General features: G+C 34.7%; 3 protein-coding genes across 3 annotated transcripts; 2 read left to right on the top strand and 1 right to left on the bottom strand.

Moving 5' to 3' along the window:
* Positions 1–8958: 8958 nt before the first annotated feature.
* Positions 8959–10682, top strand: LOC137836018 (nodulin-30). Its single transcript, XM_068644821.2, has 2 exons — positions 8959–9801; positions 10437–10682. Exons 1-2 carry the CDS (start codon positions 9105–9107, stop codon positions 10451–10453), a joined length of 714 nt encoding a protein of 237 aa, XP_068500922.2. The 5' UTR covers positions 8959–9104; the 3' UTR covers positions 10454–10682.
* A 1713-nt stretch (positions 10683–12395) lies between these two features.
* On the bottom strand, positions 12396–14881 carry LOC137836017 (uncharacterized protein At2g34160). The gene is made up of 5 exons (XM_068644820.1): positions 14656–14881; positions 14528–14576; positions 12987–13049; positions 12800–12864; positions 12396–12656 (listed from the first exon to the last, which is right to left on the bottom strand). The coding sequence occupies exons 1-5, from the start codon at positions 14770–14772 to the stop codon at positions 12561–12563; spliced, it is 390 nt and encodes a 129-aa protein (XP_068500921.1). The 5' UTR covers positions 14773–14881; the 3' UTR covers positions 12396–12560.
* Positions 14882–18238: 3357 nt separating this feature from the next.
* LOC137836011 (glyoxylase I 4) lies at positions 18239–19380 on the top strand. Its single transcript, XM_068644813.2, has 3 exons — positions 18239–18502; positions 18700–18805; positions 18933–19380. The coding sequence occupies exons 1-3, from the start codon at positions 18348–18350 to the stop codon at positions 19212–19214; spliced, it is 543 nt and encodes a 180-aa protein (XP_068500914.1). The 5' UTR covers positions 18239–18347; the 3' UTR covers positions 19215–19380.
* The last annotated feature ends 1246 nt before the right edge of the window (positions 19381–20626 follow it).

Genomic DNA, 20626 nt, shown 5'->3' with positions numbered 1-20626 from the left:
GATCCAAGAAACTCTGAAGACGCCTAGAGCATTTGTGGCAGACCACCTAGTTCTTCAGATAAGCAAGTCGATGGAGAAAGCGGCGAGGAGTCACAGGTCCTTGACCCAGGAGACCTTGAGATCGCCGAGAATAAAAGCGTGTCAGGGGGACAGGGTGAACATGACGCAGGTCTGCGCTACGCATGAGCTAGACACATGGATAACACAGTACAAGCGCTGCCTGACAGATGGCCTTCTCCCGCTGGATCCGATGGAGGCTAAAAGGATAAAGAAGAACTCTAGCAAGTTCACCATGATCGATGGCGAGTTGTACAGGTTTGGGTTTACACACCCACTCCTAGAATGTGTGCACGGAGAAAAATGCACTAGAATTATGGCCGAGCTCCATGAAGGTATATGTGGGAGTCACGTCGGGGGTCGAGCTCTGGCTGCAAGAACTCTCCGTGCAGGTTATTACTGGCCAACGATGAGGGAAGACTGCAAGAAGTATGCTCAGTGTTGCAAGCAATGCCAGCAGCACGCCGATTGGCACAAGGCGCCCCCAGAATAGCTGAAGTCAATTTACAGCCCTTGGCCATTTCATACTTGGGGAATTGACATTCTGGGACCTTTCCCATTGGCGGTCAGGCAGATGAAATACTTGGTGGTGACAATTGAATATTTCACCAAGTGGATCGAAGTAGAGCCAGTAGCCCAGATCACCGCACACAAGATCGAGACCTTTGTATGGAAGAACATTGTGTGCCGGTTTGGTGTGCCTAAGCGCCTGGTGTCGGATAATGGGACTCAGTTTGCAAGTCACCTACTGAAGAAGCTGTGCGAGGAGGTGGGAATACAGCAGGTGTTTGCATCCGTCGAGCACCCACAAACAAATGGCCAAGTAGAGTCTGCCAATCGGGTGTTGCTGAGAGGTTTGAAAAGAAGGCTAGAGAAAGCTAAGGGGTCGTGGGCTGAAGAGGTACCCCGCATAGTTTGGGCGTACCATACCACTGAGCAGTCAGGAACCCACGAGACACCGTTTAGCTTGGTTTATGGATGTGATGCAATGATTCCAGTCGAAATCCAGGAGAGCTCGCCGAGATTCCAAAACTTTGTAGCAGAAGACTCAAATGAAGAAAGAAGGTTGAATCTGGATTTACTGGATGAGGTCAGGGAGGAGGCAAGAGTAAAAGCTGAGGCAGTAAAAAGGAGGATTGAACGAAGATACAACTCCAGGGTAATGTCAAGGCAGTTTAGAGAGGGCGACCTGGTGATGAGGAAGGCCCATCAGTACGAGATGGAGAACAAGTTATCGCCAAAGTGGACAGGACCGTTTAGAATAACCGAGGCGTTCGGGAACGGCGCCTACCGCTTAGAGACGTTAGAAGGGGGGTGATTCCTCGTACTTGGAACGCCACACATCTCAAATTATATTACAGTTAAAGCTTTGTAAGTAAAAACGAACATGAAGTGATTTACATGCTTTCTGTTAAAACAGTTTGAAAGGGGGCACTCTTTTTTCCCTAAGGAGGGTTTTTAATGAGACCACCCAATAAAAGAAGAGTTTTCAAGCTTAAGTTTCTGAGTTTGCATGCATGTTTGTGTTGAAAGCTTGTAGAAAAAAGACCTTGTCACTCGTACGTGATTTAAGGCGAGTTCAAAGTTGTATTGCATGCTCTCAATTAAAAGTTTTTAAGTCCCCATCGTCTTTCGGCGATTGGCGGCATCAGTTAAAAGTTTTAAAGTCCCCATCGTCCTTCGGCAATTGGCGGCATCAGTCAAAAGTTTTTAAGTCCCCATCGTCTTTCGGCGATTGGCGGCATCAGTTAAAAGTTTTAAAGTCCTCATCGTCCTTCGGCGTTTGGCGGCATCAGTCAAAAGTTTTTAAGTCCCCATCGTCTTTCGGCGATTGGCGGCATCAGTTAAAAGTTTTTAAAGTCCCCATCGTTTTTCGACGATCGGCGGCATTAGATAAAAGTTTTAAAGTCCCCATCGATTTTCGGCGATCGGTGGCATCAGATAAAAGTTTCAAAGTCCCCATCGTTTTTCGACGATCAGTGGCACTAGTTAAAATTTTGAAAGACCTCATCGTCTTTCGGCGATCGGAGGCACCAGCAATGATTAAAGACCTCAACGCCCTCGTGCGTCTTGAGGCGAGAAAGAGATAAAGTCCTCATCGACTTTGTGCGAGTGCAGGCGAGAACAGATTAAAAGACCTCTCTGCACCAGCAGATAGAGGTAAGATTAAAAGACCTCTCTGCACCAGCAGATAGAGGCAAAATTAAAAGTCCTCAGTGCATCCAGGGGGGAGGAGATGTACACCCTGGGCAAGTTGAGACACCAGAAAAAGTCCTTCTCGCCGTTGAGCGAGTTCAGGCAAGATAAAGTCCTTCTCGCCGTTGAGCGAGTTCAGGCAAGATAAAGTCCTTCTCACCTTAGAGTGAGTTCAGGCCAGAGAAAGTCCTTCTCACCGCAGAGTGAGTTCAAGCAAGATGAGCTGAAAATTCAGGGGTGTTCGTGACCTTAAATGGTGGGAAGGGAAGGAAAATGCCTTTCCCCCCCTTTAAGTGAAACATCAATATTGACCCAGTAAGACCAGATCATTGTTGAGGAGATGTACACCCTGGGCAGGTTGAGGCATCAGAAAAAGTCCTTCTCGCCGTTGAGCGAGTTCAGGCAAGATAAAGTCCTTCTCACCTTAGAGTGAGTTCAGGCAAGATAAAGTCCTTCCACCTTGATCGCATCTGCTTTCATGGCAGCCTCCAAGTTGGTCACCTTGAGCCTGTAAGGGACCAGTTTGCTCTCCAGCTCGATTTTCTCTTGGGCTTTGAGCTGCAGTCTTTTGCGCAGATCGGAGGCCTCCGCGCGCTCCTGAGCTCAGCATCCATGGCGTCCTCCAGCCTTGAATGGTCCAGCTCCATCATCATCAAGTTGCAAGACAGTTTCTCAGCCTCAGCTCTTGTCATCAGGTTTGACTCTTTGAGCACTGAGTTCTCGTCTTGGAGTTTCTTGTTGGAGTCCTGCACAGCCTTCGATACGATCAAGGGGAGATCCTCCGCCATCATCTTTAGTTTAGCTGTGAAGGGCCCCAAGATCTCTCTGATGGAGGTTGGGAGGTTTGAGTTTGTTGCTGCTGGAGGTGCTGGAGGAGCTTGTTGCTGACTTTCACCACCACCCTCTTGTGTTGGAAGGGCAAGGGGGGCTTCTTGGCGTTGTAGTGAAGTCGGAGACTCTGTAATGAGAATTGGCGAATTATGAGCGCCCTCATCCTCGCCTAATGCAGCCCCAGCAATAGAAGTAGTAGAATGAGGACCCTCTCCAACAGACATGAAGGGTGTGGAGGTGCTTGGAGGGTTCTCCATGAAGTTAGGGTCGCTGCTTTCGACCACCGGGGGTGCAACGGCCAAGGGTGTTGCTTGGACTGGTTGTGTTGGAGTCGGAGGTGAGGGCGGTGTTGTTGTTGGGATTGCGAGAGGTGAAGAGGGAGCTACCCTTTTCCTTTTGGTGACAAGGTCATCTTCGGTTTCCTCATCATCCTCTTCATCCTTCTGTACCACCTGAGTAATTTTCCTTTTGGATCTCCTCAGGACCAGTTCCTTCCTTTGGGGGGCGGGTGGTACCCCGGAGGAGGTTGCACCTCGGGGGGGTGTTTTTTCTTGAGCAGCGGCGATCGCCACCACCGGATTGGGCACAGCTTGGGAGCCCGCCGCCAGTTTGTGAGATCGGGCGATCGTCCTCAGTTCTGCTAATTTCCCTTTTCCCAACATGTTATCTGCATGAGGTAAAGCACGGTTGAGCAATCAAAACAGAAACAGAAATATAAGCGCATTTATGCAGAGACAACACAAGCGATACATGGTTAAAAGATCAGAGTCAACACAGAGTAATAGAATGCCAAAGCAGAGCGGGGAAGGCGCTAAGTTAGGTATTAACTTGAAGTGAAGGACTTGGTGTGGAGGTAGGAGCTAACCTATATGTATTTCAAGCTGGGTTTCGAAGAACTCGTAGGAAATGATTGAGGCAGTAGGGAAGATGATGTTGGCGGCAGCGACACTCTTCCAGAAGAGGCAAAGGTCTCTGTCCAACTTCCCCATGTTGTCAGGGCTCCTTGGTCTTCTGAAGCTGTCCTTAGCGTCCTTGTCCCCCTTATGTACCCAATATAAAGGGAAGCCGTCGAGCAGTGAAGGATCTTGGTCGTTTTGGCACACCTTCATGAACTTTCCCTTCCAATCTTTGTAAGACTGCTGGAAGATTGAGAAGATGGATCTCCCAGCAATCCCGTTCAGGCTTACCCAGAGGCGATCTCCAGGGTTTTTTGCCTCAAATAAGAAGAGAAAGACGTCGACTGAGGCCGGTAACAGCAGGTGTACATAAAGAATTTGGAACGCCCTTATAAACGCCCAGCTGTTGGGATGAAGCTGGGCGGGGGCGATATCGAGCTCAGTTAGCAGCTCCCTCTCGAAGTGGGTGAAAGGAAGCCTAAGCTTCACCTTCTTGAACACGGTGGTGTAGATGAAGCAGAACAATCGTCGTTGCTCCCCTTATCGTCCGCACAGACCAGTTCATCCGGGAGGCAGGGCAGCACAACCACTTTGCTATCGTGCTCCTTATGGAAGGAAAGGTCGGACTGGTCTCCCTTCCTTAGCCGGTGCACGCCCAACTCTGTGTTTATTGAAGAAGTCTCTTTTAATAGGGTTGGGGTGGTCCAAGGGTAGAGTTCCTTGTAGTCTCTTGGAGGTAGGGAGGCTCCTCCGGCGACTGGTGGAGTTGCTTGGGGAGGATTGGCTTGAGAAGGAGTAGGCCTCTCAGCCTGTGCAGAAGGGGCACCGGAGGCTCGAGGTGGGTTGCGCACTGGTGGAGGATTTACCCCAGGGGCAACCCTACGCGTTTGGGGTAGAGGGTTTCGCGATGAAGGAGGGGGGTTCGCGGTGGACTTCGTGCGAGCCATCGCAGGAACTGCAAAGAAAAAAAAAAGGAGAGGGATGAACAAAGATTGCAGAGAACGACTCGATTGAAGACGAAGAAAGAAGAACGAACGAACATGAGTTCGCTGGGATGAACGTGATGGAAGACGAAACCCTAAGTTACGAGGGAGGAGGAAAGGAAAAAACAGCCCACAACGTATGCTCCAGATAGATAATGGATGATGCGAATCGGTTAAAATGCAACAAGTATCAACAGAAGGCGTAAAAGAGTTACCTTTTTATGATCGGATGAGCGTTGAAGAAAGTTGGAGATTGAGAGAGTTAAGAAGTTTCGTGGGTTGCAGAGAAAAACTTAGAACGCTTGAGAATGCAGAAAGGTGATGGAACAGTGAGAAGCGCGATAGGGTTTAAGGGTTTTCTAACGTTTTCGGAAGCGCAAACGCCAGCTGAAGATGACCGTTGATGAAAGCCATGTGTCGAGCGATGGGAAAGGAGGTTGGTGGAGCGTCAGAGAAGCAGAGGGTACGGATGTACGGAAATCTGCATCAGTGCCACGTAGATCGACGATGGCGTGACCTCTTAGTCTTTTCGCTGGTCAAGTCCCAGCCTAAGACTGGGGGGCTTGTGTACCGATCAGGTGGTCGGAAATGATAACGTGGCAGCAAGCGATAACATAGGCGTGTTGAGCGGGACATCTGGATGACAGAAGGGAAGCACATCGGGAAGTTTGTGTAGTCGCCAATTGTCAGCTTGGCGTTCTCCAGTATATATAACTGGCGGTCACCAGGCTTGCGTCGTAGTCGCCGGTTGCGAGTTTATAACCAGCGGTCACCAGGCTTGCGTCGTAGTCGCCGTATGCGAGTTTATAACCGGCGGTCACCAGCCTTGCGTCGTAGTCGCCGTGTGAGTTTTAGGAGATCAGGTGGTTTGAGACTGCCAAAAGGGGCACATCGCCGAAAGATCAGAAAGACTTGCTTAAGGCTTTCAAGAGGTACTAATACGAAAGGCGAGGTTATCAGACGATCATTCCCTAGCCAGAGGTTGAGGCAAGGGAACAGTTTACCAGAACATGCATGATGCATGAGTGAAGCAGATCATCATAAGCGGCAAGCGAGACCACAGGGAAGATGTGTATGGTGACACCCCGCACTCGCCACTTAAGGGGTCGCGCTCCAAGGAAGCTGTAGTTGCTCCTCGACGGGGTTACTTAGTCAAATAGCTTGAAGAGTAGAGTTGACGCTCAAGTAGAAGGTGACTCCAGATGGTGACACGTGTACAGCTGGATGCGAGCCACGTGTCCAGAGGTGTAACCGTCAGGAGAGAGAAAGTGCTCAGGTATATAAGGAACTCTAACGAACTTATGAGGTACGCGCGTTCAGAACACTTCTTTACGCTTTGAGAACACTTGAGTACGCTGAGAGAGATTTTGCACGGTTCCTTGAGTTTTAGCTTTTCTCTCTTAGATTTTTTGTGGTTCCGTCACTGACTTGAGCGTCGGAGCGCGATCGGCGGCAGCGGCGCCACTCTGTCTTTTTCAGGTTCTTGAGGAGAATCGAGGTGCGAAGGACGGAAGCTAGTGTGGTGCAAAGCCGATCCAGAAGGAGAAACCATCGACGTGGCAAGGCTCTTGCGCTCTGGTCAACCGGCAGGATCACTTTTGTCCTTCAATTAAAAAATTTCATTTTTTTAGTTTTTCAATTTTATCAAATGTTATTTTTAGTTCTTGATATTGAACTACATTAGTGATGATGATGTGAAAAACTATTATCTACTTAGTATTTATATATATATATATATATTTAATTAAGTGTCATAATTTTTTGAAAATTTATCAAATACTTAAATGTCTTTTTTTCTCCTCTAAATTGTGGAAACTATTTGTTTTGGTCTTCTATTTTGTTGTGATATTTCCTATTTTACTCCTACTTTGTAAAATCTCACTCTAACTCTAAAGTGTGATACACTAACACCAATGAAAACTTCTTTACTTAAATCAAATTCATCATGTTACTCCTCTATGAAAAATTTTAATCGAATCACCAAAAAGAAACAATATGTAACCAATTTGGATAATTAAAAACATATTTAAAATTTTAATAAATTTTGAAAAGCTATGTAACTTAATTAAATTCATGGAAGAAATGTTGAGTTGTTCATACACAAAATAACATATTACATCTTAAACGTATATACATTTATATATTTACATTTAATAAATATTGTAAATATCAAACACACGTCATACCAAAGTTGCAACTTATTATAAAATATTTAATGTTAGTTGTGTCATTGGATTCTTATATAATTTTTATGATTTAGAGTATAAATAAAATATTAAATTCAATCATGAATTCTAAAGATATTTTTATAAAAAAAAAAATTTCAAATATAATATTTAAAACTTAAAACATATGAAAAACTAATTTAAAAATGTTGTACAATATATCCACCAATCATGAACTCCAACACCTTAAATTTGAAAGATGTAATTGCAAAAAAAATAACTAATAAAAATGGTTAATTAAGTTTTTAACGAAGTTTAATTGTCCACAGAAATTGATGAATATATCATGTAATCCAAAAAAAAAAAATACTGGAATAATGTAAAAGTTTGCTGTGTCATCCTATTATATTTTTACCAATTTTTTTCTTAATTATCTTATATTACTCGTAATCACCCAATACGTTTTAAGAGAGTCTAATTTAGTAACTAATGGAAAAAAAAATCTATTTTTAAAAAGAGACTCAAAAATATAATTATACAATTTGTCATTTAACGAAAATTTATTCTTCAACTATAACAAAATTGTTTTCCTACTAAATAAATTTAACTACATGAATTATATAGTTCTTTTGTCAATTAATTGTGTTTATTAAAAATATAGTCTTGTAACTAATTAATATAATTACGTATTTTCAATTTATATGTGTTTGTATTTTTATATATTTAATTTACCATAAAAATGTATTTTTATATAATTGTCGTTCTAAACAAACAATTTTAGTTATAACCGTGTTGTAATATAATAATGAATTAACTCTTAATTTTAATGAAGGATCGACCTCTTTTTGAACCCAATTTTTCCAAATTAAACATTATTTTTTTATGGGAGTTTTTGGTCCATCCAATACCCGAAAGGGCTGTAAAATATTTTATTTATATATTTTTTTTATCACAAATGCTTGATAACTTATTTAACATAATGAAAAATAATAATTACGTAACTATTTTTCTTCTCATCAGGTCTCTTTTCTTATAAATTATTATTATTATTATATATATATATATAAAAGAAAATTATTAAATAGAAATTAATTTTAGTGATGAAAATAATTAGTTTCTATATTAACTAAATTAGAGACTACCATTTTATAATTTAAAAAACTATTGATATCTAAAGTAGTTTCTATTATTAATAAAAAAATTATAAAATAATTTTTAATTTGGTATCTAATTACTAGTTATTAATGTTTTAGTTACTAATTACTTATATTCTAAATTAATTTTTATTAATTTTTTAATACTAATTTAGAATCTAAAATATTAATAACTAAAAAAATTTAATAACTAATTTAAATATCAATTTAAAAACTATTTTATAATATTTTATTAATATAGAAATCACATTCAATACTAATAATTTTTTAATTTTTAAATTAGTATTTAATTTAATAAATGACTAATTTTTTCTATCTTTAAATTACTATTTAATGATTTTCTTGTATCATATATATATATATATATATATATATATATATCGTTATAATAATATTTTTAAAAATTAAAAAAAATAAATACAAATATTACAATATTTTTAGTATATTAAGAAATTTACTTTAAATTTTATAAAAACAATTTCTAAGATAAAGTTTACTTAGATACTATAAAATATTTTTATTTTTATTTAATATAAATTCTAACATAAATTATGAAATGTTTTTATCATATAGATTTCTATCATAGTATATTAAATACATTAATTTTATTTTATGCTTAGAGGTAGATATATTTTTAACTCTTGAAAAACAAATGAGTCAGGTTGTGTAATAAAGATGAAAGGTCGTTATAAATTTGTATAATAAACATGTTCATGGTTTCTACATTCTTCTATATATACTGTAAAATTCATGTACCTCAGCACCAAACAAAATCTAAAACTGTAAATTGGTTTATCACTGGAAATCCAATTGAGGGAGAAAATGAGAGCCATACTAATTACTCTGTTCTTGATCCTAAGTGTGGTAGTTGCAGAAGAGGCAGAAGATGCTGCAATTGTTGAAACCATTGATCCTGCAAAAGAAGCAGGAATTTCTGTAACAACTAATCCTGCAAAAGATCATGGAATTGGTGGAACTGGTGAAATCAATGATCTTGCTAAAGATGCTGGAGTTGGTATTAGCAAAGCCATTTATCAAACACTTAGTGGGCAACCTGAAGCGTACGAATCTCCAAGATTCAAGAGGTTTGTGACACATTGCAGCTCACATGTTGCTGAAACATGCAGTGATCCAATGCACTATGAGGGTGGAATCCGTAACCCAACTGGGTTGTCTCACTGCATTTTTGATTCCATGGAAGCATGCTTGGCAGATCATAAAGCCTCGTTTTATGACTCTGCTCGTTCCAAAATCCTAAACCTTAAACCCACAAAAGTCGAATATTTGCCGGTTATCATTCAGACAGTAAAATTTCAAACTGTGTTGAAAACCTGCTCTCAAGTCAGTGCACAAAGTTGTTTGAGTGATTCTGATGTTGATGCATCAACTTTAGGAGCTTGTCTCTTACCATCTTTGAACCAGTGTGTGTATCATACTCAAATGCCACCTATACCTCCACCACCTCCACCACCTCTACGTCCACCACCTCAACGTCCACCACCTCCTACTCCACCTGCTGGTAAGACTTCTTTAATAATATATATGATTTAAGAAATATAATTAACACACTTTTATTTCTGTATTTTGTTAACAAAACTCATTTTAGATTAACCTCTACAAAATTCTACCTTTTCATCACTACTTTTTTATTAAAACCAAAACAAAAAATATTAAAAAATATATTTCATTGTATCTCGAACTTTTTCTTGTCCGAAAGTTTAAAATTTAAAATTTAGAGTTTGTGATTTAGAATTTAAGATTTAGGATTTCTACTTACTAAACCTTAAACTTTAAGATTAGATTGACTAAAAATAAAAATATTTCATAATATATAAATTTTATGTTTTATTTTATTATAAAATTACATAAATGCATCATTTCATGTGAAATTTTAGAAAAATATGTAAATAATTTCGAAAACCATTACATGAGCAGATATATTCATGATGGAAATAGAAGTAGTTTCATCAAACAAATTAATATTATAGGATTTTCAAAAACATAACACTAAATGTGGCTTCTTATAGTTTTTTCTTACATTATGTGTTCTTATTATATCTGATGTTTCACATGTTTTCTGTTTTCCATTGTTTCTTTTTTTTTTTGGAATTAATGTTTATATTTTAGAAGCTTAAAAGGTTGTGGTTTGTGCAGATAAGACAAGAAGATAAATCATACTGGGGAAGTACTTATAGTTAGCATTGCCATATTATGCTAATACAACAATAATCGCAATGCTTTCTCCATCATCTTATATATGTAATAAATAATCTCTTTTTTCTAGCTAAGATTAAACTCTTAATCTCGTTCTTAATTTAATTTATGGTGAAAGATCTGTTATACCTTCAATATTCTATGTCACTCTATGATACATGGTAATGAAGTTTGATTTTCTATTCACATGCTTTAACTTCTATAATAGTATAAGCTCATAAAATACACTTTTTTATATTACTTTCCAATATTTTGTATCATGTATTGAATAAATTTTTATGTGGGTCTTACTAAAAGATTTAACTCTATTTTTTTTATCTGATGATGATTTAAAATGTGTTATATAAAAAGTATTATTCATTTTTAAAAACTCACAACTAACACTAGTTCAATGAATTTTTTAATATACAATCACTATAGAACTAATGTGATAAAAACAAGTAAAGAAACTCATTTAAATTTTGTTGTAGATTATCAAATACAAGAAAATTAAGGCTTTTTACAAATAATATGGAACTCGATATTAAATTTTGCTAAATATCACTCGCGCGTGTGAAAATATTTTTCCATTTAAAGTTTAAAATTGGTTTTTCTTAATTAAAGTTTAAATTAAAAAATTTATAAGCAGAACAGTAAAAGGAAAACTTAACCTCTGGTATGTAAAAAAAATGGTGGTTAAAAATAATTTGGTATAAGGTTAAATAATAAAAACGATTTAATTTATTGATAGATAGATAATTATTGAAAGAAAATGGTTTAAATATGTAATTGTGAAACATGGTGAGAAAAAAAAATTAAATGAATTTTTATGGATTAAAATTATGAATGCATTTGGTAGAATAATATAAAATTTTTAAAAAAACATAAAACAATGATATAACTTTTAATTATGTTTCACAATTATTTTCGTTTTATGACAAATGTTTTACGATAAATATTGTATTACTTCTATTAAACAATTTAATAATATTAAATTATTCAATGTGGTGGGTAATTAAGTTATTTATTTAAAAACCTTTATCACTCCTCTTAGATTATTTATTCCAAAAGGTTTAAATAAATATTTTGACCGATCAAACATATTAATGTTAGAATCTAACTTTTAAATATTAATGTATAAAACGAGCATGACAAAATTTATACGTTGATTTCTTTATAATTATATAATTATAAATGTTATAAATTGATAATAAAGTTTTATCTACAATATGTTTAAAAAAAAAATTCAAAAATATTTATTTCTTATTTTTATAATCATAATATAATTCAAAAATATTTATTTTTTATTTTTATAATCATAATAAAAATTTATACTGAAATTTCATAAAATTAATGAATTTTTTTATGATTATTAAAAATTCAACAAATATTTTTCAAATTAAACATATGAATGCATGTCCTATAAATATCATACAAGTATTAGAAGTTTCATAAAATTAATGTATTTTTTTTATGATTATTAAAAATTTAATAAATATTTTTCAAATTAAACACAAATTAAACATATTTTTTTTATGATTATTAAAAATTCAATAAATATTTTTCAAATTAAACACAAATTAAACATATGAACGTATGTCCTATAAATATCATACAAGTATTAGTGTGTCCTACGAGTGTGAGTGTCATAGAAATATTAGTGTCTGACACATATGTCCGACACAGACAAATTTCTTAGTTTAGAATATTATCATTTAAATAGACCCTTTTCATAATACTTTTCAGTTTCCACCGAAATATTGTTTAGAAGTGTATTTCATCAATTTAATACAAGTTTTTTTAATTAGATTGTGTTGCTGAAATAAGGGAGGAAATGTAAGGTTGAGCTGCAATTGACATAGATTGACAAATTCATAGAGATTAGAGCACTAGAATTGATACATAAAACGAAGCAAAAAATGAAATTAAGAAATGCCTATTTTATAGAGAAAAGAAACAAGGAATTTTGTTGTTCAATATAGCAGGTCAGTCTATAAAGACGTGTCCTCTACCTCGCCACAATAAAAACGCAAATTACGAAGCGGTACATTTCTTCAACAGATTCAGGCGTAATTTTTAGGAAATTTATGCGTTTTGCTCGTCCCCATTTTCACCGTCTTCAGCAGCTGCAGCAGCCATCAATTCGTCGAAGTTTGCTGTCTTCCCAAGTACTATTTCAATCTAAAACGAGTTATGAAATGCAAAAACTTAGGCTAGTTGTAAAGCAGATTCCAAAACTATGGGTAGGAATCACACACACATCAAGGCCAAACAAGCTCCAAGAAAACATTCTAGAGTGAACACAAATTTGTTTCTAGACTTACCTTGGCCTTTTGAACAGGTCTACCTCTAGAATCGTCCTTTATATCAACAGTTGATGTCGTGATTTCTGCATGAAGATTGCGTCATTAACAAATTAGATTAGATTATTTGTGCACTGAAGAATCTGATAGAGGTGACAAGAAGGGAAGGGATTTCACAGGAAAGAAATGGGAAAAAATAGAATCTCACTCTTCTCAACAGCAAGTCCGTTGTTTTTCAAAATTTCAGCAACAGTTACCACTGTGGCAATAGCTGCAAAACAAAAAAAAACGGGTTGAAAAATCCGAAATCATATTAAGATTGGAATCAAGGAAAGAGAATAGAAAAAAGAGGAGTAGAAAGTCTCATAAAAAGCATTGCATTGTAATCTACTAATTAAGGGAACAACATGATAGCAACATAAAAATATTGCCTCTCAATTATAAAATTTTATGAGTTACTCTATCTAACATTCCATTATTGAAATATACTTATCAGACTGTTGCAACAGTTTTCTCCCAGTATAACAGATGATAAAAGACAATGGCACACTACAGTGGAGCATAGCAGCTATTTGAATGCTATATCAATGTTACTAAGATATAGGCTTCAAAAACCAAATTGTTAACCCTAAAACAACATAGTTTAGGTATATTCTTCGGGTAAATTTGTGATTTCTCCCTAATTTTCTATGCATTTTTTGCTATGAGAACATAATAGCTTTTGAAACCCTTCTGCCTTAAACATTACACATAAGACTGTAATTTTTCTGTTCCTTCACACTTTACCAGTCTATTGTTTTTTTCTATGTACCATTCTTCTTCCTTTCAACTTTCCACTTCGAATTAGCCTAATTTTATCTAACTCATTATGCTATTTTTCTATTAATTTCATAACCAACTTTCATTTTTCGACTTCAACCGTACATCTTATTGCTCCTAGATTGACATTGATTGCCTGGGTAAACTCTAACTTATTATTAATACCTTTGATTTTATTACCATTTATATTTCTAATATTAGTAAGTTCGAATTATAATATTAATAACTGCAATAGAATTTTCATCTTACACGACGTACACGCCATTTTTTCATATCTATGTAATGGATTATACTTCAAACCCAAACTGGACGAAATGCCCATGTAGGTAACTCTCACGAAGTTAATCATCAGTCAAGGACAAACCTCCAAAATACAGCTACGTCAAAAATTAGCTTGTCCAATTTGACAAAGTCAGATTATACACACTTCAGTTCTTACTCCTAGGCCTAGCCCAAGGATACCATGGGGTCAGCAAAGCAAACAAACCTACGACTTATCTGGAATTTCACGAGGCATCGGAGCATAGAAGGCCAGTGATATGATGCTTTAAAACTGAGCATAAGTACATATATAGAAAGTTTAACACCAGCATCACAGTACAGAAAGTTTAATTCAGAGGAAAATACGAAAGGCCTGAATCAAACAACAAGACTGAAGGAATTCAAAAGTTCAGCCAGTGAAACCTAATCAATTTATGTCTGTTTCCAAGAGTAATGTTCTGTTCAACGAATGCAAGACTTTTGAAATGCAATTATTCTTTGGTTTATAAACAATTTCCAACAGAACAGAGTTATATTCAGCAACCTGAATGAACAGAAAGGATTGATTCCACATTGTAAATCAATAAGCAAGCAATAGAACCAACAGCAGCGAAATTCAACGAATAAAACTCAAAACAGAGAGAAATAAGGCGATAGGGATTTGAATACCCATTCCTAGTGCTGAAAGTTCGACCTCGTTATGCTGTTGCATGTATCTCTGCAGAAACGGAAAAATGAAACATGAGGAAAGAAATGAAATGAAATGAAACTCTAACGAGCTTGAAAATCTGATATACCTTGGCGAGATTAACGTAGAAGAAGAGGGGCTTCTTGGTGTTGGAGACCTGAATGCGATTCTTCTTGTAGGAATCGGTGATGTTGATGTTGTTCACTCCCTCTGTTATGGCTTCCATTCTTCTCTCTTTCTCTCTCACTCACACACTCGCGCGATGATGCTAACAACCAAAAACCCTAACGACTTCTCTATCAAATGTGATTCAGAAATGAAAAAAAGCCGTGTACTCCTTTCTCCCTCCCACGGGCCTGGGCCCAATCTTATATTCACCAAACTCAATCATACTGGGCCAAGCCCGTGTTCTTTAGAAACATTCTCTTTGCACCATACCAATTTCTCCCTGCACCCAATCTATCATTAAAATGACGAAAATATTCCTACAAAATCATAAAAATATCTTAAAAAAATCTGAAAATCTAGAATCCTTTTACATAATACATTTTCAGATTTGGATTTCTTAAACATATTTTTGAATTTTAAAAATTCTTTTCCATAATATATATATATATATTAAAAATGTTCTCAGAGTTGGGACCAAGAGAACGATTGTCTTTCTTCTTGATTGATCGGTCTACCTCTCTTCCATTCTCCTTAAAATGGTATTTGTACTCTCATTTCACTCTCTTCCTTCTTGTCTTCACGAATTCCAAACTCGGATGATACTTGTAAAAGACACTCTGATACTTAAGTGAAATTTCTGTATTCGACACTCGGTACTATTAATACTGAATGACGACTTACCTGTTTCTTGAAATTGGTGTCTATTTATATGGTTATCATGAGTTCTTTGTTATTCGGTCGGATTAGAGTTTTTAATCGAAATTAATAGTGTATTACTAAATATTTGACCACTGATTAGTCTGGTTAATTTTCTATTTGGATATAATGAATTGGGTTATATCGGTCGATCTTGACTAATGTTGGATTTCCAGCTCTCTTAACTATTTTTTGTTTTTTTGTTTTAAAGTTAAATTTTATTTAATAATTTTCTTTGTAAAGACGTGTATTCACAATTAAACTTTCATTAAGAATAAAAACAGTCACTATAATAGGTTTCTTGCTTAAACCATATTATATATTATAAAGTATACAGAAACGACACATATTTAATATTGTACTATTAATGTTGAGCAAGTGCTAATTTATTATATCGCCATAATACCAAAACCCCTTACATATGCCCACAGAATCTCTTTTTTCCATATTTTAATCACTACTTCAAAGCAATTACATTGCTTTAAATGTTTTTTACGACTTAAGTCATACTTTGGATGCAAAATATTTCTCTAAATTTAAAAATTACATTAAATATTTTATTATATTTTTCATATGGAACTCCTAAGTAAATTCTCAAGTACAAGTTAGACTGTATTTTTGAAAAAAATCAAACTAATTATATTTTATTCGTTTGATTTAGTTTTCATTTCTCAATTTTTTTTATAATTTAAACCAACTCAGTTTTGTAAAAATCGAACTAATTAAATTTGTATTAATAGAATATTATATTATTACGTATACAAAAAGACCGGAGCAGAAAATAAACAAAATTACTCTATAAAGAATCCGACCTTGACTTTGGAAGAATATAAATAATTTTTTTTATATATTGAGTATAAATCTATTTTATATAGTTAAAAGATATTTATACTGTCAAAAAAACAACGAAATTAAAATATAAAAATGGAAAATCAGTGGATCGATGTTGTCTTCATTATATTAGGTAACTAAAGTGATTATGTTATTTGTCCAGAAATAATTTATCGTGCTTCACATCTTTTTTTTCTGCTATTTATTCATGTGGGCTCAAGTAATGAAAATCTTGAAGAAAATAATGGAGACATATAATAGTGAAAATTAATTCAGACATAATGCATGGATACTAACCAATGAAAGCAATAGCTTCCTTGTGTTATTAGAAAAAAATCTTTAAGGAGGTATTTAAAACAAGAAAATGAAGTGTGGGAAATATGGACTCCAAAACAATATTTTTTTTTTCATTATTTAGTTTTTTATTCATAGTGCAAGGTTGATTTATTTGAATGAAAAAAGTTTAAAAAATGAAACATTTACTATAAAAATAAAATTATTAAAAGTAAAAAGGATTAAAATTTGTGTATAATGAAAGATAAAAACTAAGAAATTTCATCTACTCTCACGAGTATCCAAAAAAGTCTTTTGACCAAAAGACTAAAACACTTGATAATTTTCTTATATTTTAGAATAATATATTACTAATTTATAAAAAAAAAAATCAAAATATAACCAATCTTTCTAAAAAGGGGATCTTCCAACTTAGGTATGATCTAAGATGTTATTCTATGATATGAGGATCTCAATTAATTAAATAGATAAAATCAAATATGCTGATGAATTGACACGTCTATTTTCTAAGTGAAAGTGTTTTTTATTCTTCAAACTTGATGAAAAAGATGTCTAAACTTGAAAAAAATGACATTCATTCATCTTTAACACTGTGACATCCTTTAATGTTTGTTCCAAATTATTACGTTGGAGCTTAGAATGTGTATCATAAAAGAAGAGTGTCATAAAGAATATCAAAGACTTCAAACTTGTGAAAATTAATGCAAAAATTAATGCACTATAACTTGTGACCTTGTGCAGTGTATATAAGATGAAATCATGGCACATTCAATTCAAAATTATACTGTTGAAGGGTTTCGTGATCCTCAATTATTCTTCACTCCCTTATATCCCAAAAATACATTCAATTTATATAAGGCTCAATTAATTTTATTTTACGAGACTTTTATTAAGAAGTCTAACATAGTCAATCTTCAAATACGACTTATATATTTGTTAAGTAATTTGCAAAGCTACTATAAAAATCTAATTATAGCCCCTTAAAATTTGCAACCACAATCTTACTAAATTACCAAAGTTAGATTCCAACTTATAATTTGATATAATTTTGTATTGAAAGAAGTTTCTTTTGAATAATTTAAGATTATTTTAGAAGAAATTAAAGAACTTAGGTTTTGAAACAACGTAATTTTGAATGGGGGAGTTGTCGATGGTTTAGAAGTAGTTGTTTTGGTTCAAGTGAAGACTTGATATTGGATTACGTCAAAGTAGTCTCTCTGGTTTGTTCTCCTTTTACGAGTGGTGTCTCAAACCTTCGATCTGTATGATGATGGTTTCTTGATATATCTTTTAACTCAAGTGTTTGTTTTTAGGGTATTTATTTTTAGGTTAAGTCAGGAGTATTTTGTAATCCTAGACGTTCGACGGTGCGAGTTTTAAGATGGAGTGTCTTAGATATTTTATTTTATATAAAGGTGTAAGGTTGAACCACTCCTAAAGTGTTAGGAGTGATTCAAATTTATTTATTTTTTATTGTTAAAAGAATACTTTGAAAAAACTTTAATAAATAAAATATAAGAAAAATGACAATACTATTACACTGTTCATGGAATTGCATTTAACGTTTTTCTAATTGGATTTGATGGGGGCGTGGATTTGAGCGGTGATTGGCTAACGTGGAAACGAGGTGTCAAAAAAAAATATCCATCGATGTGGGACTCATGGCGACTTGCCTTCTATATATAGTTCCCAGCCATTTCGCCTTGGTAGGTGCACTTCCTCTCTTTTTTTCTTCTGCTCCTTCCTTTTCTATCTTCTTCTTCTCTCTCTCTGGTTTTGCATTTTCAACTCTTTGCTTTGTTGCTTCAGAAAATGAAAGAAATCGTAGAAAACCCTCTGCACCTAAAGTCCGTCAACCACATCTCCCTCGTCTGCACCTCCGTCGTAAAATCCATTAACTTCTATCAGAACGTTCTCGGCTTCTTCCCCATCAGAAGGCCAGGATCATTTGATTTTGACGGCGCATGGTAATTCAATTTCTTCCTACCAAAAATGAACTCTAAGGGTATCTCGGTGAAAATTGTGTGTGAAAATTGTGTGTTTGCGTGTTTATCAGAGAACGAGCTTGTAGAAAACTCTCATCACCCCAACAAAACAACTTGTTTCAGTCCAAAAAATTTCAAATTTTCTTGTGGGTGGACTAAATTTTGTAATCATTGTGCAGGCTATTTGGATATGGAATTGGGATTCACTTGCTTCAATTAGAGGAGCCGAACGTGATTCCAAGAAAGAAAGAAATCAATCCAAAGGATAATCACATATCATTCCAGGCAAGATTGTGGTGTTTACTTGATTCAGCTTTTTGATTTGTTCATGATAGGTGTGTGTTTGACAAATTGACTGAATGAAAGGAAACTAACAAGGTTTTTGTGGGTGTTGGTTGATGAATGAAAACAGTGTGAAAGCATGGTGGCAGTGGAGAAGAAGCTTGAGGAAATGGAGATGGAATACGTGCGTGCAACGGTGGAAGAAGGTGGGATCAAAGTGGATCAGTTGTTTTTCCATGACCCAGATGGGTTCATGATCGAGATATGCAACTGTGATAGCCTTCCGGTGATTCCTTTGGGAGGTGACATGGTTAGGTCATGCTCTCGAGTGAACCTTCAGATGCTTCAACACAGACAGATACACCAGATTGTGAAACAGGACTCGACCAAAATTCAAAATGCTATTGTTTAAGTCAGACATGCATCCATGGATATCAACTCCTCCTTCTTCATCATGCTGTTATAGTGTTCTTATTTCTTGTTTCTTTTCTCAATTTTGTTCTTGTTTTGAAGCTCCCTATACAAACTGTTCTTGAATGTATAAAGAAGAAGAGTATTAAATTATGAGTTTGATCTTATATGAATATTTTCAGTTTTTCCTATCAATTATAACTCGTGGAAATTATAATGAAGCTTTTAAAAGTTCTGAATTATTGGACGAAATATTTGTTCTTTAAAACTTTAAATTTATGTAGTGCTTTTTTAATTTCTTTTAATTGAAGTTTAGAATTAAAGATGTTCTCGAACAGGTTGAAACTAAGAGAATGATTAATTTCCTTAGCGATCGGTCTATTTTTCTTCTCTTCTACTTAAACTATCTTTTCGACTTTCTCGTGCTTCTTTACGTCTTCTTTTCGTGAATTTTAAATTCAAATGATACTTGTAAAAGACACTTTGACGTTCAAATTAGATTTTGGTGTTCGATACTCGATAATATTAGGACTGAATGATGACGTACCTTAGTTCTTGAAATTTGTCCATATATTATATGATTATTATAGATTATTTGTTATTAGGTCAAATTAAGGATTTGAAACGTGATTAAGAATGTATTACTTGATGTTTGATCTCTAATTAGTTTTGTTAATCTTCTGTTAGGGTATGATGATTTTAGTTGTGATGGTCGGTTTTAACCGGATACCAGACATCCAAGTATCGTACGAACATAACCAGTACAAAAGATATTAAATCTGAAAATTATTTAAAGAGTATAGAAACATTTGTTCAAAACATAAACAAAGCTATAGATATAACAGGAAATTCGAGAGAAGGGCGTGGTTAACCAATTAAGCACGTAAAGAAATTTTTAACAGATTTTTAGGTTTGATTCATTTTAATGTCAATGAACATTTGATGAAGTCGTGAAGCATGCATGTCGTACATATTAATTTGAATTAATAATTCTCGAACTTCTGATTTTTTTTACACATTAACTTTATTAATCAACTGAATGGCAAATGTATTAAGTTTCATAATAACCACTTTAAAGTTATATTAAAATGATGTTAACATTTTTATATTAAATGACTCTTTCAATTTCATAAATACCAAAAACATGATTAATTAGTGTTACCATATAAACCCTAAACCTGATTACTGTTAGGATATAAATTATATGGGTTCTCTTATTTATTTCAGATTAAATGTTTTTTATTATATATTTTGAATTTCAAATTATTACCTTTATATATACATATTTGGTTATTTTAGTGTATATCTCCCCTAATATATTACTTTTTTATGTAATAAAAAGTCTATTCACTCGTATATTAAATTAATTATTCAATAATCTAAAAAATAATAATTATAGATTACAAACTTAAA

Source organism: Phaseolus vulgaris, chromosome 5 (genome assembly GCF_051622355.1).
Source record: "Phaseolus vulgaris cultivar YP4 chromosome 5, ASM5162235v1, whole genome shotgun sequence".
NCBI lineage: Eukaryota > Viridiplantae > Streptophyta > Magnoliopsida > Fabales > Fabaceae > Phaseolus > Phaseolus vulgaris.
The sequence above is the reverse complement of the archived record's forward strand: the minus strand, read 5'-3'. Positions and strand labels throughout refer to the sequence as shown.